Source organism: Schistocerca americana, chromosome 11 (genome assembly GCF_021461395.2).
Source record: "Schistocerca americana isolate TAMUIC-IGC-003095 chromosome 11, iqSchAmer2.1, whole genome shotgun sequence".
Lineage (NCBI taxonomy): Eukaryota > Metazoa > Arthropoda > Insecta > Orthoptera > Acrididae > Schistocerca > Schistocerca americana.
The window spans coordinates 111,529,773-111,553,766 of record NC_060129.1 but is presented as its reverse complement, the minus strand read 5'-3'; the positions used below and the strand labels follow the sequence as shown (position 1 = coordinate 111,553,766).

The following is a 23,994-nucleotide window of genomic DNA, read 5'->3' as shown; positions in this document are numbered from 1 at the left end:
ACGCCAGCCTGCGTGAGCTAAAACGCGTGCCTTTTGGCTTCCTCTAATAATACGGTGTTGACTCTCCTGCCAACCCACGGGAAATGAAGCAAGATACACATACAAACATAGTAAAAGTAAGCTAAGATTTTCCAGCACTAAATGGAATCAGTCTATCTCTCTATGCACTTGGTTCTTATACCATTACATAATATGTGACATTTTTTCTTCTTTTGCTGCATCAGATATGATTGGTTCGAACTTTTACCGAGCCATCGCACCTGATGCAGCAGTCTATGACGTTTTAAAGCAACTCGCAATCTCCGCTGTTACCGTTAGTTGGAAAACACATTGAAACATACTTAATCAATATATTATTAATCAAGTATTAGCAGAGCCAAGACCACATTTGTAACATGAATATGAACCTGGTATCTGTTCTTTTGGACACGTCCGGAAGAACAGATACCACCTTCATACAGATAAGGCTTACCGGCCAATGATCTTCTACAGTGCGGATGCACTAACATTGCTCAAACTCTTACAGAAATCGGTAGACTGCTGCGAGTAATGAGTGTGGTGGGCAGGGTCACTAAAAATGTAGTGTGTGGACAGTTAGTTGGAAGTGTGGGTCTCACGAGGAGCGTGCCAGAAATAAGTCCTTGCAGTTGCACTGCCCTCTGTGTCCTCGATGGCTCAGTCGGATAGAGTGTCTGTGACGTAAGCGGGAGATCCCGGGTTTGGGTCCTGGACGGGGCACATATTTTCTACTGTCCCCGTTGATATTTATCAACGCCTGTAAGTAGCTAATGGTCTGGATTTCATTGCAATTTCACATTTGTAACAGGTTTATACCAAACACACAGAATGTTTAACAGCGGCCTCCTGCAGACCGACAGTTAAGGCACACCAAATACAAATCGACATCGAGAGAGTGGCCCTGTCATATGACACTCGCGGTGTATACGCTGAAATTAAATGTAAAAAATACGGCTTCTTTAGTGGGCGTCGCCCTACTGCAGTGTCACACATGACGAATAATTAGGAAAACAGTAGAACGTCTGTGTAGGGCCATGTTTTTACCTACGATTGTCACTTGGCTGAATGTGTATAAGGCTGTGTGGCATCGTGCAAACACACATATATCATCACAGTAGCTGTGTATCTCTAACAAAGACGGCGTTTGTCCTCACATCGGTGACGATTTCGCCCCCGGGTGGGCTCGAACCACCAACCTTTCGGTTAAAAGCCGAACGCGCTAGACCATTGCGCCACGGAAGCCGTCGTTTCCACTACCTTCTGCTCTGTTTATCAATGCAACTCGTATACCTTCTCAGAATGGTAGCATCTGCTTACGCCTCTTCACGTGGATCACGTGCATGCACACTGTAGCGAGGCTCATAAACCAATGACATCGCCAAGCACGACATTTTATTACAAAATGCATACAAAACAGTGTTCAGCCTACGTATTAAGAAAACCTCTGAGGCAAGTAAAATACCTGTCATAGGCTGTAGAGCTTCCCTTTCATTCAGTGTAGTGCCATGTGTTAGATGCTGCTCGAGCTTATTCTTTCCTTTCTTATTATTCTCATCTCTTATTTCTTTGATTCAGCACAATTTTAGTTTAAAATACATCCACAACCTATTACATCTCTTATTTATTATCATTATATAAGCTAGCAACAAATTTAAACAATGCTGCATACATACATTCGCACTTTTTTAGACTTCTATTCTTTTATGCTATCGTTTTGTAAAATTCTCAAAAAATGTACTAGTAATGAAACAGTAAAACTGAATTTGTGCGATGTGACATGTAAAATCACCAAATGTATGACTTGCTATATAATAAGAGGCAGAGAGTCTTTACTTCCAAAATAAATAAAGCCATGTTATGGTATGTTAACCGGGGACCTAGAAACGACGGAGATGCTCTGTCCCCGCCGCAGCCGCAGTGGTCCAGAACCCCACGACGACTACCCCAGTCCACTTCACCCCTCCGCCGCCCCACACCGAACCCAGGGTTATTGTACGATTCGGCCCCCGGTGGACCCCCCAGGGAACGTCTCACACCAGACGAGTGTAACACCAAATGTTTGCGTGGTAGAGTAATTCTGGTGTACGTGTACGTGGAGACAGTGTTTGCGCAGCAATCGCCGACACAGTGTAGCTGAGGCGGAATAAGGGGAACCAGCCAGCATTCGTCAAGGCAGATGGAAAACCGCCTAACAACCATCCACAGACTGGCCGACTCACCGGACCCTGACACAGATCCGCCGGGCGGATTCGTGCCGGGGACCAGGCGCTCCTTCCCGCCCGGAAAACCGTGCGTTAGACGGCACGGCCAACCGGGCGGGCAATGAAGCCCTACTAATATCATAGATGGGAAAGCAACTCTTGTCTGTACCGCTTTCACGACTATACCGCTGAACCGCTTTTGATAGGTTTGATATGGAGATTGCTTGAACTCTAAGGAAGACTAGAGGCTACTTTAAAAAGTTGTATTTTTTTTAGTATTGTAAACATTTTTAAATATGGTTTACGTCAGTGGCATGCAGGTGACGTTGCTATGATGGTCTCCGACCGTTAGTGTCTATAGATTTTTCCATGGCTGTGCAAATCTAAGGGTTTGTCCGTTTCACGATAATTCCCGCAAACGTGACGCCATTCTGACGTGACGCCCAATATCAACGACAGCATGAACGGCTGTTGACTTTCATTAGCATTCGATACAAGTCTCACACAAGATTCCATGCGGGCGCACCTGAGATTTACAAAAACACGTCATTCTTGGAATGATTTACTATAATTATTGCTATTAGCCGGCCGTTGTGAGCGAACGGTTCCAGGCGCTTCAGTCCGGAACGAAGCGGCTGCTACGGTCGCAGGTTCGAATCCTGCCTCGGGCATGTATGTGTGTGCTCTCCTTAGGTTAGTTAGGTTTAAGTAGTTCTAAGTTCTAGGGGACTGATGACCTCAGATGTTGTTTTCGTTTTATTAGAGTCATTTGAACCATTTTTTGAATTATTTTTATAGTAAAATGTCATGTAATCATTTATCGACGGCTGGCCGGAGTTGCCGTGCGGTTCTAGGCGCTACAGTCTGGAGCCGAGCGACCGCTACGGTCGCAGGTTCGAATCCTGCCTCGGGCATGGATGTGTGTGATGTCCTTAGGTTAGTTAGGTTTAAGTAGTTCTAAGTTCTAGGCGACTGATGACCTCAGATGTTAAGTCCCATAGTGCTCAGAGCCATTTGAGCCATTTGTCGACGGTTAATGCCTTCATATAAGAGTGCTCTCTTAGGAGTAGTTGTTGTCGTGAGTAATTTAGAAATTAAGAATGAAACACGCTTGTTTTGTTATCTGCAGTTTGTCGCTTCAAGATAACAGGGCACTCAAAATTTATCACAAACATGTCACCACTGTCATTAAATCTCAGTTAATAACGTATCAACGATATAACCGTTCAAGAGAGAATAAGATAACAAAGACAGGAGACATAAATGGCACAATGAAGTGTAAGTATATTGGATAAAGTTGTAGTTCATGGAGTCGAAAAATGTGGGTTCGTATCCTGCCAGATGCATTTTTTTTCGTGTTATTAGAGTTCTTAACACGGTCCGGGACTATCCTATGAATGTAATAATGAATGCGATATTCGATGTTATTTACATACCATTGATTTGAGAACGAAAGAGGAAATAAATATTTGTCGATTTCCGAGTGTGTGGTTAGCCAGCAACCTAAGAGTACAGCTTTAAATGCCACGACTAAAACGAACTAAAGTAAAATTCTTGTTTTTTTTTCTTCTCACAAACATTTCTTTATTTCCGTATTTTTGGCGAATTCCGAGTGTGTAGTTAGGCAGTAACCTAAGAGGACAGCTTAAATTGCTGCGATTGAATCGAGAAGCAATAACATTCGTATTGTTCCTTGTCACAAAGTCGACAGCCGATCTTGCGGTCGTCGATATTCCGCGTGACATCAAAATGACGTCACGTTTGCGGGAATTATTGTGAAACGATCTTTACCCCAAATTCAATGTTGATTGAAGTGTTGAGTGCTATTGACAAGGGATTTTAAATTGATTCCGTATTTCTAGATTTCCAGAACGCTTTTGACACTGTCCCACACAAGCGGCTTGTAGTGAAATTGCGTTCTTATGGAATATCGTCAGTTATGTGACTGGATTTGTGATTTCCTGTCAGAGAGGTCACAGTTCGTAGTAATTTACGGAAAGTTATCGAGTAAAACAGAAGTGATTTCTGGCGTACCCCAGGGTTGTGATATAGGCCCTTTACTGTTCCTTATCTATATAAATGACTTGGGAGACAATCTGAGCAGCCGTCTTAGGTTGTTTGCAGATGACGTTGTCATTTACCGGCTAGTAAAGTATCTAAAGATAACAACAAATTGCAAAACGATTTAGAAAAGATATCTGTCTGGTGCAAAAATAGGCTATTGATCCTAAATAATGAAAAGTGTGAAGTCATCCACATGAGTGCTAAAACTAATGTGTTAAACTTCGGTTACGCGATAAATCAGTCAAATCTAAAGGCCGTAAATAACTAAATGCCTAAGAATTAGAATTACGAACAACTTATGTGAAAACACCCACAGTTTCGGTCATCTTGTGAGCTCCAAGGCGTCCGCGGTGCCTTCCTGTGCATCGGGCGGGCGTCACGGCCTGTCCTGGAGGGATGTATGGGATTCTTCGCGTCTCTGGAAGTGGCCTCGTGTTCAACCGACGACATATGAAACGTCCCCTTAGAAAAATTATACAAGACTGTGCTTAAACTGACACACAATATTTTTATTAGCGCAACGCAATCTGACTTTCAAAAATCCCTACAAAAGAATGGCCCTTACTAACATTAACCTGTACCTTTCATAAATCACTTACCTCACAAAACGCTACTCAAGCTACTGCAATACAGCGAGCGCCACTACTGCCAGCTAAATAAAAGATTCAAACTACGGAAGGCACTAACTACTGATAGGCATAGTTAGCAAATGAAAGATATTAATAGAGAACAAACAATGTATTTACCTTAATAGTCATAATATATATAGCAGTTCATGACAAATTACAAAACTCCGCCATCTCTCTCCCCACATCCACCACTGCTGGCGGCTCACCTCCACCTGCGCAACGCTACGCGCTGTTGACAGCCAGCTGCCTAATACTACAATGGCGAGTATTACAACAATGCAAAGCAGCCACAGACTGCACACAGCACAGCCAGTGATTTTCATACAGAGGTGGCGTTACCAATAAAAAACCTAAACAGCCTACTTACACTTAAAATGGAAGGAAGACGTAGAAAATATTGTGGGAAACGCTAACCAAAGCCTGCGTTTTATTGGCAGAACACTTAGAAATTGTAGCAGATGTATCAAATAGACTGCCTACACTACGCTTGTCCGTCCTCTTTTAGAGTATTGTTGTACGGTCTGGGATCCTTCCCAGATAGGATTAAAGCCGTCGACCCACGACCGTGCTGTCGAACGTCAACGTGGAGCGTGCCAAGTTCGATGTGCTGTCGAACGCTCAGGGACGATGCGACTCGTACACACGGTACGTGGGCCCCAACGTGGTATACGCGACCGCAACACACTCCAGCGGCAGTTGACGGACGTTTCTAGTTCGTAAATCACACTGTTTACTAAACGGACACGCATAAAAATTTGCACGTTAGCTCTATTAAAACGCACATTTCCTCCAATGTCCACGAAAAGGAAAGTACCAATTCCAATCAAAAAGGATACAGTCTTATAAAAGTTCCATTACAAACAGTGCGATACAAATTTGCAATAGTTCTCCACATAAGATAAATATTATTTCATCATTTCCACATTTCAGTAAAACCCTAAGGTCATTCTTACTTGATCATTGTTCCTACCCACTAGCAGAATCTTTAAAATACATGAATTACGAAACGTAAACGTAAAAGGGAGCAAAATAGATTTGTACAAGAAGCGCAAACTATCCTGTAGATAAAGCCAATCGAACAAACTCACTCCTCAAAAAACAGGTGAACTTATATTTTCATAGCATCAAATACACTACTGGCCATTAAAATTGCTACACCACGAAGATGACGTCCTACAGACGCGAAATTTAACCGACAGGAAGAAGGTGCTGTGATATGCAAATGATTAGCTTTTCAGGCCATTCGCACAAGGCTGGCGCCGGTAGCGACACCTACAACGTGCTGACAGCACGATTTCTCATACACAAACAGCAGTTGACCGGCGTTGCCTGGTGGGCGATGTTGTGATGCGTCGTGTAAGGAGGAGAAATGCGTACCATCACGTTTCTGACTTTGATAAGGGTCGGATTGTAGCCTATCGCGATTGCGGTTTATCGTATCGCGACATTGCTGATCGCGTTGCTCGAGATCCAATGACTGTTAGCAGAATATGGAATCTGTGGGTTCAGGAGGGTAATACGGAATGCCGTACTGGATCCCAACGGCCTCGTATCACTAGCAGTCGAGATGACAGGCATCTTATCCGCACGGCTGTAACGGATCGTGCAGCCACGTCTCGATCCCTGAGTCAACAGATGGGGACGTTTGCAAGACAACAACCATCTGCAGGAACAGTTCGACGACATTTGCAGCAGCATGGACTATCAGCTCGGAGACTGTGGCTGCGGTTGCCCTTGGCGCTGCATCACAGACAGGAGCGCATGCGATGGTGTACTTGACGACGAACCTGGTTGCACGAAAGGCAAAACGTCATTTTTCGGATGAATCCAGGTTCTGTTTACAGCATCATGATCGTCGCATCCGTGTCTGGCGACATCGCGGTAAACGCGCATTGGAAGCGTGTATTCGTCATACTGGCGTATCAGCCGGCGTGACGGTATGGGGTGCCATTGGTTACACGTCTCGGTCACCTCTTGTTCGCATTGACGGCACTTTGAAAAGTGGACGTTACATTTCAGATGTGTTACGACCGGTGGCTCTACCCTTCATTCGATCCCTGTGAAACCCTACATTTCAGCAGGATAATGCACGACCGCGCTTGTTGCAGGTCCTGTACGGGCCTTTCTGGATACAGAAAATGTTTGACTGCTGCCCTGGCCAGCACATTCTCCAGATCTCTCACCAATTGAAAACGTGTGGTCAATGGTGGCCGAGCAACTGGCCAGCCACTACTCTTGATGAAGTGTGGTATCGTGTTGACGCTGCATGAGCAGCTGTACCTGTACACGCCATCCGAGCTCTGACTCAATGCGCAAGCATATCAAGGCCGTTATTGCGGCCAGAGGTGGTTGTTCTGGGTACTGATTTCTCAGGATCTATGCACCCAAATTGCGTGAAAATGTAATCACATATCAGTTCTAGTATAATATATTTGTCCAACGAATATCCGTTTACCATCTGCATTTCTTCTTGGTGTAGCAATTTTAATGGCCAGTAGTGTAGCTTTATACAAGTAGCGCAAGCTGCCCTGTAGTATAACAAACTGACTCCTCAAAAAACGGGTGAAATTATATTTACATAACATCAAATATTACAGTATACACTTATATTAAACTAATAATAAAGCATTAGAACCTATTAAAAACGCGAACGTTAGGAAAAAAATTTTGACGCGTCGAGGCGCGAAACACGACCACTGCAAGCATCATATTGAGCATCGTTCACGCTTCCCACCAAGTTACATTGACAACGTATCCAGGGTGTCCTAGCATGTTCGCACTTTCTAAAAATATTAATCGTAGGTATGTTACTAATTCAAATTTAATTATAACAAATTGAACCAAGAACAGTGCGTTTTTGGTGGATTTCAGTGTGTTGTAGACTTTAAATGGCATACTCTCATAATAACCAAGTTACAATAATTCTTTTGCCACGAATATTATGTTTCGAATTATTTTATTGCAGCGAATCACACAGTTAACAACGGGTTTTCCAGTGATTCTCAATTTGCTGGTGCTCAGAAACGGCATATATACGTATAGGATTGAACTGAATGTCAATATGGCGCCTCACAGCTTTGTGCTGAAGGGGGATGGCGCGGACGTGACGTAGATGGCGTTCTGCCATCCCATTGGTCAACGCTCAGACGCACGCTCAAAATATCTGACATGCTACATATCGCTATGCACGTTCGGAAAGACTCCCGAACGTGTTATTCGACGCCATGACGTCAGAAACTCGGCACGCTCAATGCTCAACGTTCGGATGGACGGTCCGTGTGCCGACGGCTTTACGGAGTGCGTCGAGAAAGTTCAAAAAACAGCAGCACGTTTTGTGTTATCGTGCAATATAGGAAAGAGTGTCACGGATACGATAAAGGATTTGGAGTGGACGTCATTACCGGAAAGACTTTCTCGTTGCGGCGGAATCTCCTCAAGAAGCCGCGGGAGGTAGCCGCGCGGTCTGGGGCGCCTTGCCACGGTTCGCGCGGCTCTCCCTGTCGGAGATTCTAGTCCTCCCTCGGGCATGGGTGTGTGTGTGTGTGTGTGTGTGTGTGTGTGTGTGTGTGTGTGTTGTCCTTAGCGTAAGTTAGTTCAAGTTAGATTAAGTAGCGTGTAAGCCCAGCGATCGATGACCTCAGCAGTTTGGTCCCACAGTGCGACGGCGCGGTTACCTTCGTCCTTCACCTGTGCCTACCTGTGAACTCGTTGCAGCAGATCGCCGGTAGGAAAGCCGAGCAGAAACCTACCGTACTGAAACTCGCACCAGGCTGCATACAATGTAACTATTCTAATCATTGGGAAAAAGTTTTAATTTTGAATGAAAGGTGGAAATACTGGCAAAACTTCGGTATATTCTGAACCTTGAGATGTACACGTTCACTGCCAAGCCCGTGCTAATCCTAACACAGTAATGCACAAACCCCAAATTTATGGTAACGTATTTCCGGAAATCTGAGCAGCTCCTAAGCACGGATTATTTTTAAAATAAAATATTCGCCATACTACACTCATGCTCATAAATTAACGATAATTGCAGAATGTGGTGCCACACAACGTGGCACTACACAAAACTGGCGCTAATAGCTTAGGCACATAGGGAACACACACGACACAGATCTGTAAGCCCACGGTATTGGTGATAAGTTGAGAAAAGCGTCCCGAAACACATGTGGTACGAAAGCCACTGTTTCCTGCGCATGTACCCCGACATCAATATGGGATCACCATGCACACGTACACAGGCCGCACAACGGATTGGCATACTCTGGATCAGGTGGTCGAGCAGCTGCTGGGGTATAGCATCCCATTCTTGCACCAGTGCCTGTCTGAGCTCCTGAAGTGTCGTAGGGGTTTGAAGACGTGCAGCGATACGTCGACTGAGAGCATCCCAGACGTGCTCGATGGGGTTTAGGTCTGGAGAACAGGCGGGCCACTCCATTCGCCTGATATCTTCTGTTTCAAGGTACTCCTCCATGACGGCAGATCGGTGGGGCCGTGCGCTATCATCCATCAGAAGGAAGGTGGGACCCACTGCACCCTTGAAAAGGTGGACATACTGGTGCAAAATGACATCCAGATGCACCTGACCTGTTACAGTTCCTCTGTCAAAGACATGCAGTGGGGTACACACACCAATCATAATCCCACCCCACACCATCAAACCACGACCTCCATACAGGTCCCTTTCAAGGAGATTAAGGCTCAAATGGCTCTGAGCACTATGGGACAACATCTGAGGTCATCAGTCCCCCAGAACTTAGAACTACTTAAACCTAACTAACCTAAAGACATCACACACATCCATGCCCGAGGCAGGATTCGAACCTGCGAACGTAGCGGTCGCGCGGTTCCAGACTGAAGCGCCTAGAACCGCTCGGCCACTCCGACCGGCAAGGAGATTAAGGGGTTGCTATCTGGTCCCTGGTTCACGCCAGATGAAAGCCCGGCGAGAATCACTGTTCAAACTATACCTGGACTCGTCTGTGAATATAACCTGGGACCACCATTCCAATGACCATGTACTGTGTTCTTGACACCAGGCGTTACGAGCTCTCCTGTGACCAGAGGTCAGTGGAATGCACCTTGCAGGTCTCCGGGCGAATAAACCGTGTCTGTTCAGTCGTCTGCAGACTGTGTGTCTGGAGACAAGTGTTCCAGCGGCTGCGGTAAGGTCCCGAGCGAGGCTACCTGCAGTACTCCGTGTCCGTCTGCGGGCACTGGTGGTGAGATATCGGTCTTCTTGTGGTGTTGCACACTGTGGACGTCCCGTACTGTAGCGCCTGGACACGTTTCCTGTCTGCTGGAATTGTTGCCACAATCTCGAGATCACACTTTGTGGCACACAGAGGGCCCGTGCTGCGACCTGCTGTGTTTGACCAGCCTCCAGTCGCCCTAGTATTCTACCCCTCATAGCCTCATCAATATGTGTTCTCTGAGCTATTTTCAACACACAGTCACCATTAGCACGACTGAAAACGTCTGCACACTTCTACATCTGCATCTACATTTATACTCCGCAAGCCACCCAACGGTGTGTGGCGGAGGGCACTTTACGTGCCACTGTCGTTACCTACCTTTCCTGTTCCAGTCGCGTTTGGTTCACGGGAAGAACGTCTGCCGGAAAGCCTCCGTGCGCGCTCGAATCTCTCTAATTTTACATTCGTGATCTCCTCGGGAGGTATAAGTAGGGGGAAGCAATATATTCGATACCTCATCTAGAAACGCACCCTCTCGAAACCTGGACAGCAAGCTATACCGCGATGCAGAGCGCCTCTCTTGCAGAGTCTGCCACTCGAGTTTGCTAAACATCTCCGTAACGCTATCACAGTTACCAAATAACCCTGTGACGAAACGCGCCGCTCTTCTTTGGATCTTCTCTATTTCCTCTTTCAACCCGACCTGGTACGGATCCCACACTGATGAGCAATACTCAAGTATAGGTCGAACGAGTGTTTTGTAAGCCACCTCCTTTGTTGATGGACTACATTTTCTAAGGACTCTCCCAATGAATCTCAACCTGGCACCCGCCTTACCAACAATTAATCTTATATGATCATTCCACTTCAAATCGTTCCGTACGCATACTCCCAGATATTTTACAGAAGTAACTGCTACCAGTGTTTGTTCCGCTGTCATATAATCATACAATAAAGGATCTTCTTCCTATATATTCGCAATACTTTACATTTGTCTGTGTTAAGGGTCAGTTGCCACTCCCTGCACCAAGGGACTATCCGCTGCAGACCTTCCTGCATTTCGCTGCAATTTTCTAATTCTGCAACTTCTGTGTACACTACAGCATCATCCGTGAAAAGCCGCATGGAACTTCCGACACTATCTACTAGGTTATTTATATATCCTGTGAAAAGCAATGGTCCCATAACACTCCCCTGTGGCACGCCAGAGGTTACTTTAACGTCTGAAGACGTCTCTCCACTGAGAACAACATGCTGTGTTCTGTTTGCTAAAAACTCTTCAATACAGCCACACAGCTGGTCTGATATTCCGTAGGCTCTTACTTTGTTTATCAGGCGACAGTGCGGAACTGTATCGAAGGCCTTCCGGAAGTCAAGGAAAATGGCATCTACCTGGGAGCCTGTATCTAATATTTTCTGGGTCTCATGAACAAATAAAGCTAGTTGGGTCTCACCTGATCGCTGTTTCCGGAATCCATGTTGATTCCTACAGAGTAGATTCTGGGTTTCCAGAAATGACATGATACGCCAGCAAAAAACATGTTCTAAAATTCTACAACACATCGATGTCAGAGATATAGGCCTATAGTTTTGCGCATCTGCTCGACGACCATTCTTGAAAACTGGAACTACCTGTGCTCTTTTCCAATCATTTGGAACCTTCCGTTCCTCTAGAGACTTGCGGTACACGGCTGTTAGAAGGGAGGCAAGTTCTTTCGCGTACTATGTGTAGAATCGAATTGGTATCCCGTCAGGTCCAGTGGACTTCCTTCTGTTGAGTGATTTCAGTTGCTTTCCTATTCCTTGGACACTTACTCGCTGCACCGTACTCTGACATGCACCAACACACCTCTGCGTATGTGGACTGCTGCCAGCGCCACCGTGCGACGACCGCAGGTCAAATGCACCGCATGGTCATACCCCGAGGTGATTTAAACCCGCAAACCGCCCACCAGAGCGTTGTTTCACCATGGATCAGCATTATCCTTAATTTATGAGCATGTGGGTATTAAGTTTACCGGTGTGTAATGCACTCAAGTTTTTAGTCACCTATCTGCTCAATATGCCAGTCGGAAATACTCTCTTTTCTCATACACAAATTTACTGAAGAAATCCGTACACTGAAAAAAAACCACACCGGAATAAATATTCCTTCACTTTAAAATTCTTTTGAAAGATGTAGCACAACTAAACCCGACAAATTGTATAACTTCCTTCGGAGCTTATACTACAGACGACCGGACCATGGAAAGGATGGGCTTAGACTCCCTTAGCCTGCTGTACGCATTCTCTTTCTCCAAGAGAAAAGACTCGCGAAGAATACTCCGTTCTGATCGGTCAGTTTTCTGTAAGGCCGATAGAAAAAAATCATTCTTCCGCGTTCGTCCGCGGATTTCATGACTAACCAATCGACAAATAACACACTTTCGAGCTGTACTTTTTCCCGAAATAAATATTTAACATTCTGATATTTGGTTTATGCTTTACTTTATTAACTATTTCCGTCTGCAGTCGAATTAGCTTTCCTTTTACCATACACTTACTTAACATATTATGATACAAAATTCCCCGTCGTCTGCATTCTTAAAACTATCTCACACTAGTTCGTACAGCGTTCATCAGTAGAACAATGATCTAAATATTTACTTTAGACCACATTCACGCATCATTCACACTACTAAAAGTATATGCAAAATTGTACAAACATTAATAAATGAAAAAAGCCTTCAAGAAATAAACAGAACAATTCACAAAAACATTCTCTTGACCTGTTTCTTGAATGTGTCTGGCAGATGAAAATTAGAAGTACTTACTCGACTAAACTCGTTTCACACCACCTGTCACTGTGCACGCATGAGTCATTCTCCCGATACACGGGCTTCAGACAGGAGCGATATAGGGCGCCACGCCTCGAAAGGAACTCACCACTAATTTCCAATTTTTCACGCGATTTCAATGAGCAACTTTCTCCTACGAATGCGAAAATATTTTTTTGACGCAGACCTACCTAGGGAGAAACGATCATCATGATAAAAGAATCAGAGCTCGCACGGAAAGATGATATAGGTGTTTCTTTTGTTCCGCGCGCTGTTCCAGATTGGAATAATCGAGAATTGTGAAGGCACTTAAGGGGAGTTGGAACGCCCTATCCCGATCATATTGAATCTATTACGAAACTTTTACAGGACATTAAACTGTTTCTGAGTCTGCTGAACTAGAATAATTGCATTTCAGCCACTGCTTTCGGAAATACAATTTTTTGATTACATGGTTAAAATTTTGTGTACTTTTTTGTACGTTCTCCTAAATGATTTTAATTATACATAACATTACGTTTTCCTTGTAACTCAGTAGATTCAGAATATGTATGTTATTACTCCCTGAAAGTTGTGGTTTCTGAAATTTAAGGAAAAATGCAACAGAAAAAGTAAATGTTCAGGAACGGATTTCAAAAAACTGTTCAAATGGTTCAAATGGCTCTGAGCACTATGGGACTTAACTTCTGAGGTCATCAGTCCCCCAGAACTTAGAACTACTTAAACCTAACTAACCTAAGGACATCATACACATCCATGCCCGAGGCAGGATTCGAACCTGCGACCGTAGCGGTCGCGCGTTTCCAGACTGTAGTGCCTAGACCCGCTCGGCCACTATGGACGGCCTCATAAAACTGTAACTTACTTAATATTTGCTTAATTTTTTTTTTATTTTCAGGCATTCAGAAGCACTCTGCTCCATACTGTATTTCATCCTCTTGATATTTCTCCAATTTTTTTCTTCTTTCTGTGCTCCTTAGTGGCCAACTGTGCCGCATATTCTGCTTTATCAATGCAGAGCTTGTCCATCCGTTCAAGTTCTCTGATGCAGTTTGCTCCAGGATTAATTCCATATGCTGTTGCACTTTCGCCCTACCGATGTCGCCATCATGAAAAGCAATAACAGCATCACTGATCCCCCCACTGTAGTGTCTTCGTTCCAACAAAAACATTTTTTGGTAAACGCGTCCGTATAAGATTTTTGAACGACTCATTGGGATACTGAGTCTGACCATGCAGACACTTCAGTAATTCAGGATTTGCCAGGTCTCTGTAAATAGGTTTTATGATATCCATGACTGCTGCTGGGATGGAATGTTTACGGCTGCCGCGCGGGATCCGCCGAGCGGTCTGGGACGCTGCAGTCATGGAGTGTGTGGCTGGTCCCGGCGGAGGTTCGAGTCCTCCCTCGGGCATGGGTGTGTGTGTTTGTCCTTGAGATAATTTAGGTTAAGTAGTGTATAGGCTTAGGGACTGATGGCCTTAGCAGTTAAGTCCCATGAGATTTCACACACATTAGAGCATTTAGTTTACGGCTGTATGACCTGTTTGAGTACTGGGCATTGCGGTAATTGCACCATGAATCAGGTCCAGCAGGGCAAAGGTGGCGTTCTGGTTTTTCATCAGTTGACAGTCTGTGGAAGAAGGTAGCCCATACTGTCTTTTTAACAAATCCTCAGCATTATTTCCAATGGCCATCCCATAATATTGCTGCAGTTCATCAATCATTTTTTCCGTCAACCTGCTTCTTGTGGTTTTACCATCAGAAAGTTTCTTGTCTCTCAAACTTTGCTTCAACTTCCTCAACCTGGTGGTCATCCTCTCGTGGACATGACCTTTATAACACAGCACTCCTCACGCCTGTATATAAAAAATTACCGATTTTATTAGAGCTTGAAGTCATGCGCGTAAAAGAATAACATTTTGAACCGGTGTAGATTATACAGGGTGGCACACGAAATGTGTTACCATTTTGTTTTTAAATATAAACTTTATTGTCGATACAATCTGAAAGGAACATATACTACAGTGAAGAGCCGTCCATGGAGATGTGTTCTAACTCAGCACATGCTCAATATGTCCACCATTTCATTTCCTAACTTCCTTCAAACGAACATTGAAGTTATTATTACCCTACGGCACATGTCTTCTGTAATTTCACTGCAAGCTTGAAGAACAAGTGTTCTGAGCCCCATTAAATCACGTGGACGTTTCGGGAAAATTTTTTCCTTTAGGTACCCCCAAAGAAAAAAGTCACACGGATTGAGGTCTGGACTATTGGGGAGCCAATTTTGTCCGTCATTGAAGTGACCTGGAAACCTGAGTGATATGATCCGCATGTCGAAATGCTCGTGTAAAAACTCCAACACAGTGTTTGCAGTATGTGGCCTTGCTCCATCTTGCACGAACGACTGCGTGTTGAAGGACAAGGCAGTAGCAAGAATCTGTGGAATGAAGCTATTGCGAAGCATGCTCAAATAACGCTCGCTGTTCACAGTTTCTTCAAAGAAAAAGGGTTCCGTGACTGGGAACTGCTGCCCACGCTGTAATCCTCGGAGCATAATGTTGTCGTTCGTGAAGCACTTGTGGGTTTTCAGCGGCCCAAAAGCGTACATTTTGTTTGTTGACCACACCGTCAAAATGAAAATGCGCCTCGTCTGAAAACTAAACGTTGTTGAGAGTTTCTTCCCTATCCTCCGCCGACTAAGCAAACAGTAGTCTCTGCTGCTTGTGTTCTTCAGTGAGTTTCTGTGCACAGGTCATCTTGTATGGGTACATACGGAGGTCACTTTTAAGAATGCGTTGAACGGAGGATCTGGATATTCCCAGTTGCACTGCTGCCTTTCTACAAGATTTCCCGAGACTTCTCTGTACAGCAACTCGTACCGCTTCAGTATTCTCCGGCGAACAAACAGGCTTAGGCCGAGGTCGCTTCGCTTCCAATACTGTTCCTTCCTGTACAAATTTATCGAACAACCTTGGACGGTCTTCTTGGAAGGGACCCATCGTGTGTTAAACTGTTGTCGAAAACGCCTCTGGGTCACAACAAGGCTTTTCGTTTCACGAAAAAGTAACACAATTGCCGGTCGTTGCTGTGTCGTCAGTCTTCCATTGTCAGCCATTGCTGCTTACTAGTCTCCTAGCGGCAGTATCGTGAATTACACGTCATTTCGTAACTCATTTGTTTTTCAAGCTCTGCTGGTACTGCTGTAGAGATCTCATCGGGATATCTAATATGCGTCGTAAATTGTGAAAGAAGCAAATGGTAAGACATTTCGTGCGCCATCTGTATTTAAAAGTATAGAATGAAATAGTTCCCATGATATATGGTGAGTCACCTAACGTTACCGCTGGATATATTTCGTAAACCACATCAAATACTGACGAACCGATTTCACAGACCAAACGCGAGGAGAGGGGCTAGTGTAATTGTTTAATACAAACAATACAAAAATGCACGGAAGTATGTTTTTTAACACAAACCTACGTTCTTTTAAATGGAACCCCGTTAGTTTTGTTAGCACATCTGAACATATAAACAAATACGTAATCAGTGCCGTTTGTTGCATTGTAAAATGTTAATTACATCCGGAGATATTGTAACCTAAAGTTGACGCTTGAGTACCACTCCTCCGCTGTTCGATCGTGTGTATGGAGAGCACCGAATTGCCCGCATCTCGTGCTCGTGCGGTAGCGTTCTCGCTTCCCACGCCCGTGTTCCCGGGTTCGATTCCCGGCGGAGTCTGAGATTTTCTCTGCCTCGTGATGGCTGGGTGTTGTGTGCTGTCCTTAGGTTAGTTAGGTTTAAGTAGTTCTAAGTTCTAGGGGACTGATGACCATAGATGTTAAGTCCCATAGTGCACAGAGCCATTTTTGAGCACCGAATTACGTAGGGATCCAAAGGGAACGGTGATGGACCTTAGGTACAGAAGAGACTGAAACAGCACATTACGTCCACATGCTAACACCTTTTTATTCGTCTTTTTCACTGACGCACATGTACATTACCATGAGGGGTGAGGTGCACGTACACACGTGGTTTCCGTTTTCAATTACGGAGTGGAATACAGTATATCCCGACATGTCAGGCCAATAGATGTTCAATGTGGTGGCCATCATTTGCTGCACACAATTGCAATCTCTGGCGTAATGAATGTCGTACACGCCGCAGTACATCTGGTGTAATGTCGCCGCAGGCTGCCGCAATACGTTGTTTCATATCCTCTGGGGTTGTAGGCACATCACGGTACATATTGTCCTTTAACGTACCCCACAGAAAGAAATCCAGAGGTGTAAGATCAGGAGAACGGGCTGGCCAATTTATGCGTCCTCCACGTCCTATGAAACGCCCGTCGAACGTGTACCTTACCCCTCATGGTAATGTACATGTGCGTCAGTGAAAAAGACCAATAAAAAGGTGTTAGCATATGGACGTAATGTGCTGTTCCAGTCTCTTCTGTACCTAAGGTCCATCACCGTTCCCTTTGGATCCCTACGTAATTCGGTGCTCTCCGATACACACTATCGAACAGCGGAGGAGTGGTACTCAAGCGTCAACTTTAGGTTACAATATCTCCGGATGTAATTAACATTTTACAATGCAACAAACGGCACTGATTACATATTTGTTTATATGTTCAGATGTGCTAACAAAACTAACGGGTTTCCATTTTAAAAAAACGTAGGTTTGTGTTAAAAAACATACTTCCGTGCATTTTTTTATGGTTTCTATTAAACAATTACACTAGCTCCTCTCCTCACGTTCGGTCTGTGGAATCGGTTCGTCAGTATTTGATGTGGATTAGGAAATATATCCAGCGGTAACGTTAGGTGACTCACCCTGTATATAATTGCGAATTTTATGAGATAAAAATCCGAAAACGTGAAAAATATTACTTTTCCGTTCCAACTCCACTTAAGCGTTATTTGCAGAGTATCCATGCAGATGAAGATGTAGAGGAAGCAGTTGGCAACGGCTAGTAAAAAAATAAATAATCTCTACCTGTGAGTAAGTTTGCGTGGAAGTCCTGTAGAGCGAGTGCTACTCGCACTTGTGCGGGTATTCCCCTTTTTTGGCTGACTGCGGTGGAAGCTCACGCGTGCACGCCTCCGGCCGACTGCCCCGCAGGTGGCGAGCGGGTGCGAGCAGCCGTCCACGGTGTGGGAGGCGAGCGCGGCGTGCAGCGACCTGGACGGCGACCTGGGCGCGGCGCACGCGCTGCTGCGCGCCCTCTACGGCCGGCGCTTCCCCGAGCTGGAGGCGCTCGTCCGGGCCGGCGCCGCCTACGCCGCCGTCGCCAGGCGCCTCGGCTGCGGCAGCGCCGGCGGGGGCGGCGCCGGCTACGGGGGCGTGGCGTTCGGGGGCGGGCTCGGGGGCGGCGCCGTCGCGGCCGCGCTGGCGCCGCTGCTGCCGCCGGCCTCCGTCATGGTGGTCTCGCTGGCCGCCGCCACCACCAGGGGACGCAGCCTCACCGAGCACGAGCAAGGTACGCCGCCTACACTGCACGGCAATATCCACAAACACCTCACATGTCCGTTTTTTCACAAAATTGAGTTTTTTTTCCGTTATTGAATTTCGATTCCGCCTGAAGGCGGCGGACTAGCAGCAGCTTACTACGCTGCTCTACAACCTACAGACTTTTTAAAAACGTGGTCTCGCGGTAGCGTTCTCGCTTCCCGAGCACGGGGTCCCGGGTTCGATTCCCGGCGGGGTCAGGGATTTTCACCTGCCTCGACGTGACTGAGTGTTGTTGTGTCGTCATCCAAATAAATACAGTCTCATTTACAGATATCTTACGTCCATTACGTGTATACAAGGAAAAGGGTGAGGGTGACATATATGATGATTTGCCGAAGTCTTTATTTGCATTTTCACAAACGTGGAATGTGCGGTAGGCTATGACGTCACGGTCCACGAAACTTTCTAGTCCTGATACATTAGGTACACCTGAGGGTGACATATATGATGATTTGCCGAAGTCTTTATTTGCATTTTCACAAACGTGGAATGTGCGGTAGGCTATGACGTCACGGTCCACGAAACTTTCTAGTCCTGATACATTAGGTACACCTGTACCACCTCGTACAATAGCGACTGTCAACCAGCCGTTGCCATGCGAAAATGTATCATTCAGATCAATACTGAAGTTCAGTGTACATCCACAGAAGACAGCGGGTCCATCTAGTAGTGAATGTGCGGCGACAGATTTTATAGTATTCTTCTTCTTGTCAGCAGCAGATGTTGTCATTTCAACGTCTTCAATTGTTTTATATATTGTCTGTCTTGCACGACGACGGTATCTTCTGTATGCCATCTTGGCAGCGTTCAATGCAGTTGCCTGTGCAGCAGCAGCAGCGCGAATGATGCCATACAGAAGATACCGTCGTCGTGCAAGACAGACAATATATAAAACAATTGAAGACGTTGAAATGACAACATCTGCTGCTGACAAGAAGAAGAATACTATAAAATCTGTCGCCGCACATTCACTACTAGATGGACCCGCTGTCTTCTGTGGATGTACACTGAACTTCAGTATTGATCTGAATGATACATTTTCCCATGGCAACGGCTGGCTGACAGTCGCTATTGTACGAGGTGGTACAGGTGGACCCATTACGGTCGGAGGAAGACAATGGCAAACCACCTCTACTAGGACCTTGCCTAGTACGGCGGTGCGGGTCTCCCGCGTCGTTCCCCTACGCTCCGTCACGGAATATGGGACATCATCATCATCATCATCATCATCAAGAAGAAAGAAAACAATAAAAGCAGGCGATAAAATGGTGACTTAAATCGTAAAACGGCGGAAAATCGTGGAAAGGTAAAACGTAAAGCAAAGGGGTTGGCAATGCTAAAAAAATACACAGGTATCAGACAATTAACACGGTAAACACACAATTTAAAAAAACATGGCGACAGTCTGGTTTCTGTTCGCAACAGATAAAAAATCACACCCAGCGACAGTATGATGTCCGTTCGCAACACTTCCCTAAAGACACACACAACACTGAACACTCACTCTAAAACAGTGCACGAAAATGTCAGCACAAAGATGACAGGCTAGGGCAGGTGGGGCGGGGGGGGGGGGGGGGGGGGGGGGGGAGACCTGGATGAGGGGGAAAACAAGGAGGGAGGAGTGGAATAAACGAAAGGGGGGGGGGACCAAAAAGGAGAGGACTCATAAGGGGGGAGACGGGCAGGGCAGACGCGAGAGGGAATGAGAAAAGGAAGAGGAGGGAAATGCAAAAGGAGTCGGCGGAGAGAAGGGAAGCAGAGAGAGGGTAGGTGGGGAAAAAAAAAGGATGGAAGGGGGAAGAGGGACCCCAGGAAAAGGACAGAGGAACGGAGGGGGAGTGTTAGTTACTGGGCCAAATATCTCACAAAATAAGCGTCAAACGAAGAAACTACAACGAACGAAACTCGTCTAGCTTGAAGGGGGAACCCAGATGGCGCTATGGTTAGCCCACTAGATGGCGCTGCCATAGGTCAGACGGATATCAACAGCGTTTTTTTTTTTAAATAGTAACCCCCAATCTGTATTACATATTCGTGTAGTACGTAAAGAAATATGAATGTTTTAGTTGGACCACTTTTTTCGCTTTGTGATGGATGGCGCTGTAATAGTCACAAACGTATATACATTACCCGGATTAATAATGGACCGTTTACCAACTGTGCAAAAGGTCGATATCGTGTTGATGTATGGCTATTGTGATCAAAATGCCCAACGGGCGTGTGCTATGTATGCTGCTCGGTATCCTGGACGACATCATTCAAGTGTCCGGACCGTTCGCCGGATAGTTACGTTATTTAAGGAAACAGAAAGTGTTCAGCCACGTGTGAAACGTCAACCACGACCTGCAACAAATGATGATGCCCAAGTAGGTGTTTTAGCTGCTGTCGCGGATAATCCGCACATCAGTAGCAGACAAATTGCGCGAGAATCGGGAATCTCAAAAACGTCGGTGTTGAGAATGCTACATCAACATCGGATTTCTTTCTATGGGCGAAGTTGAAGGATATTTGCTATCCTGATCCACTGACAACGCCTGACAACATGCGTCAGCGCATTGTCAATACACGTTCGAACATTACGGGAGGCGAACTACTTGCTGTTGAGAGGAATGTCGTTACACGTATTGCCAAATGCATTGAGGTTGACGGACATCATTTTGAGAATTTATTGCAGTAATGTGGTATTTACAGGTAATCACGCTGTAACAGCATGCGTTCTCAGAAATGATAAGTTCACAAAGGTACATGTATCACATTGGAACAACCGAAATAAAATGTTCAAACGGAACTACATTCTGTATTTTAATTTAAAAAAAAAAAAAAAAAAAACCTACCTGCTATCAACTGTTCGTCTAAAATTGTGAGCCATATGTTTGTGACTATTATAGCGCCATCTATCACAAAGCGAAAAAAGTGGTCCAACTAAAGCATTCAGATTTCTTTACGTACTACACGAATATGTAATAAAAATGGGGGTTCCTACTTAAAAAAAAACGCAGTTGATATCCGTTTGACCTATGGCAGCGGCATCTAGAAGGCCAACCATAGCGCCATCTGGTTTCCTCATTCAAGCTAGACGAGTTTCGTCCTTTGTAGTTTTCTCGTTTGATGCTCCTATTGTGAGATATTTGGGCTGGTCACTATCAATGGACCACTCTGTTCAATCACGGAGTTGTCAACAACTTGTAATTCTTTTTAGGTAAACAATGAATTAACCACAACTAGTCGTTTTCTCTCTTGACCCGGTCACTATCAATATATATATATATATGTATACTGCTGCTTGCCAACAACCGACACTATCAACAGATGGGTAAAAATCCATCATTCGCATATATATAAATGCGCGTAGCATCGTCACCGAACGCCGTCTGAATCTTCCGAATTGTTTCCATCTAGTTGTCGCAAAATTTGATGCAATGGCGATTCTCTAGTCGTTCCGTCATTTCCCTAGCAATGATAAACAGACACGAGCATTACATACTACCTATCTCAACTCCTGCTTGCCAGCAACTGAGCAACTGACCCTAGCGACAGGCGGGAAAAAATTCATACACTGAACTGGGCGACAATCAGATGGAAACAATTAGAAAAATTCAGACAGCCTTCGGTGACGATGCTTTGGGCATTACACGGATTAACCATAGAATACTGTTGGTAATCTATTCGATGAACACGTTCCCCTTCAGTAAGCCTCCCTCTTGTTGCGGTCGGGAGGGCTCGACGTTTTCACAGTAGTGCCTGGGGGGGGGGGGGGGGGAGGAGGAAGGGTGGCTTGAAGGCGGGTGTGTCCAGTTGGCTCTCTGATTCCGCGGGTGAAAGGGACCTACGCCGCTCTTCGCTCAGGTAAACCATATTTCGTCCCGAAGTTAAAGCATCAAATCGACGAAGGTATAGGTATGCACGTAAATGTTGATTCGTCGAAACGCCTAATGTGTAGTGTTCAGGAACAAAATGGACTCGTCGATTCGACGAACGTTTAGTAATGAGGGGCCGATTTGCAGTAGGTATCTGGATGAATGTTCGTTCCAACGAACGTTTTGGTTTGAAGTGGGCTATGGCACCTATTCCATAAGTTTCATTTTTTTTTTTTTTGGGTCCTGACGAAGTACCCAAACTGAGAATTATAGATGCAATGTAATCAGAACTTTACATACTATCATCTGATGATTCTGACAAAGACTACAGCATCAAAAGGAATATATTGTTTCCGATCGCACCATCCACTCTGCATCAGATTTTGACGATGAAATACTCAACACAACGGTGACCCAAACTGACAAGGAAGCCTCTGTTGGGAAACACAAGAAGAAGGCAAAACAGTTAACTGTTAGTCCTAAACATACTAGCCTGAAAAATGTGCAGGACACATGTAACGAGAATGGTTCACTGTAGAAGGATTCCTCAGCAGCTTCCCTGTCATTAGCCACAGTTTCGTCCTCTGGAGACGACTTCCGAAACATCTTGGTGCCACCCAGATGGGAGCTAATGTCTAAGACAGCAAAGGCCTGTCTCGGCTGAATTTCATGGTCTCCCTTGCATATGCCCTGTCGTGGGAATGGCTCATTGAAAGAAAAGATATTTTAGGGCAACATCGGTACGTGAACCAGAGAACAGAAAACGTGTTGAGGTTACAAACATCTTTGAAAGATGCCCGAAACAAAGGTAAGAGGAATCCCATCCCTCCTGCAGCAATTCCCAACGTAGGTCAAAGAACTGCATCCCAAACCAGCCCTCTCGGCCTAAAAAACGCCGCATTCGCCGAGATTGCAGCTATAAGATGAGAAGAATGACGAAAATCAATTGTGTAACGTGTGATGCACCTGTGTATGGGGAACATCACAACACTGTGTGCAATACGTGCCATCAGCAATACTCATGAAGCCTGAAGAAATCCACATTGTCAGGATGAGTTACTTGTCTCCCAGAGTGTTTTTCCTTTGAGGTCGATTTTGTACAGTTCCTCAGTAACATTTGTAGTCAAGAGGCCATTTTCGATATGTAGCCGCCGGCCAGGGTGGCCGAGCGGTTCTAGGCGCTACAGTCTGGAACCGCGCGACCGCTACGGTCGCAGGTTCGAATCCTGCCTCGGGCATGGGTGTGCGTGCTCTCCTTAGGTTAGTTAGGTTTCAGTAGTTCTAAGTTCTAGGGAACTGATGACCTCAGAAGTTAAGTCCCATAGTGCTCAGAGCCATTTTTCGATATGTAGCCATATTCTTTAGTCAAGGGCTGGTTTGATTTTTTTTTTATCTCTCTTTTGGATGTTGTATTCGTTTTTATGTCGGCCATTCTGATCATTTCACTCCATATACATGCTTTCTGTGTTTCCACATTTTTTTTACCAAGATACTTCTTCTGTTCTTTGTTTAACTATTGTCTGTATTCAATACTCTTGGCAACCCATCATTCAGATTATCATGCAATTGAGTTGACCCCATTTTCTTTTGGATATTATTCCACAGTGGGTGAAAAAAATGTACCAACGCCCTTTCGTCTGCAAACCTGTGCGGTGTGAGTTTTGTGATTCATTGCAATCGAAGAACCGTGTAA

The 23,994-nt window shown here is 45.2% G+C and overlaps 1 protein-coding gene and 1 non-coding gene across 2 annotated transcripts in view; one reads left to right on the top strand and one right to left on the bottom strand.

Moving 5' to 3' along the window:
- The window catches only part of LOC124553344 (U4/U6 small nuclear ribonucleoprotein Prp31-like), a 153,344-nt gene that overhangs the window by 21,934 nt on the left and 107,416 nt on the right, over window positions 1-23,994 (top strand). Inside the window, exon 2 of the mRNA XM_047127219.1 lies at window positions 18,055-18,412. Coding sequence (XP_046983175.1) covers window positions 18,055-18,412 — 358 coding nt within the window. The remainder of the gene's footprint in view (window positions 1-18,054; window positions 18,413-23,994) is intronic.
- On the bottom strand, window positions 1,187-1,260 carry Trnak-uuu. The gene has a single exon. It is a non-coding gene; the product is annotated as a tRNA-Lys (tRNA).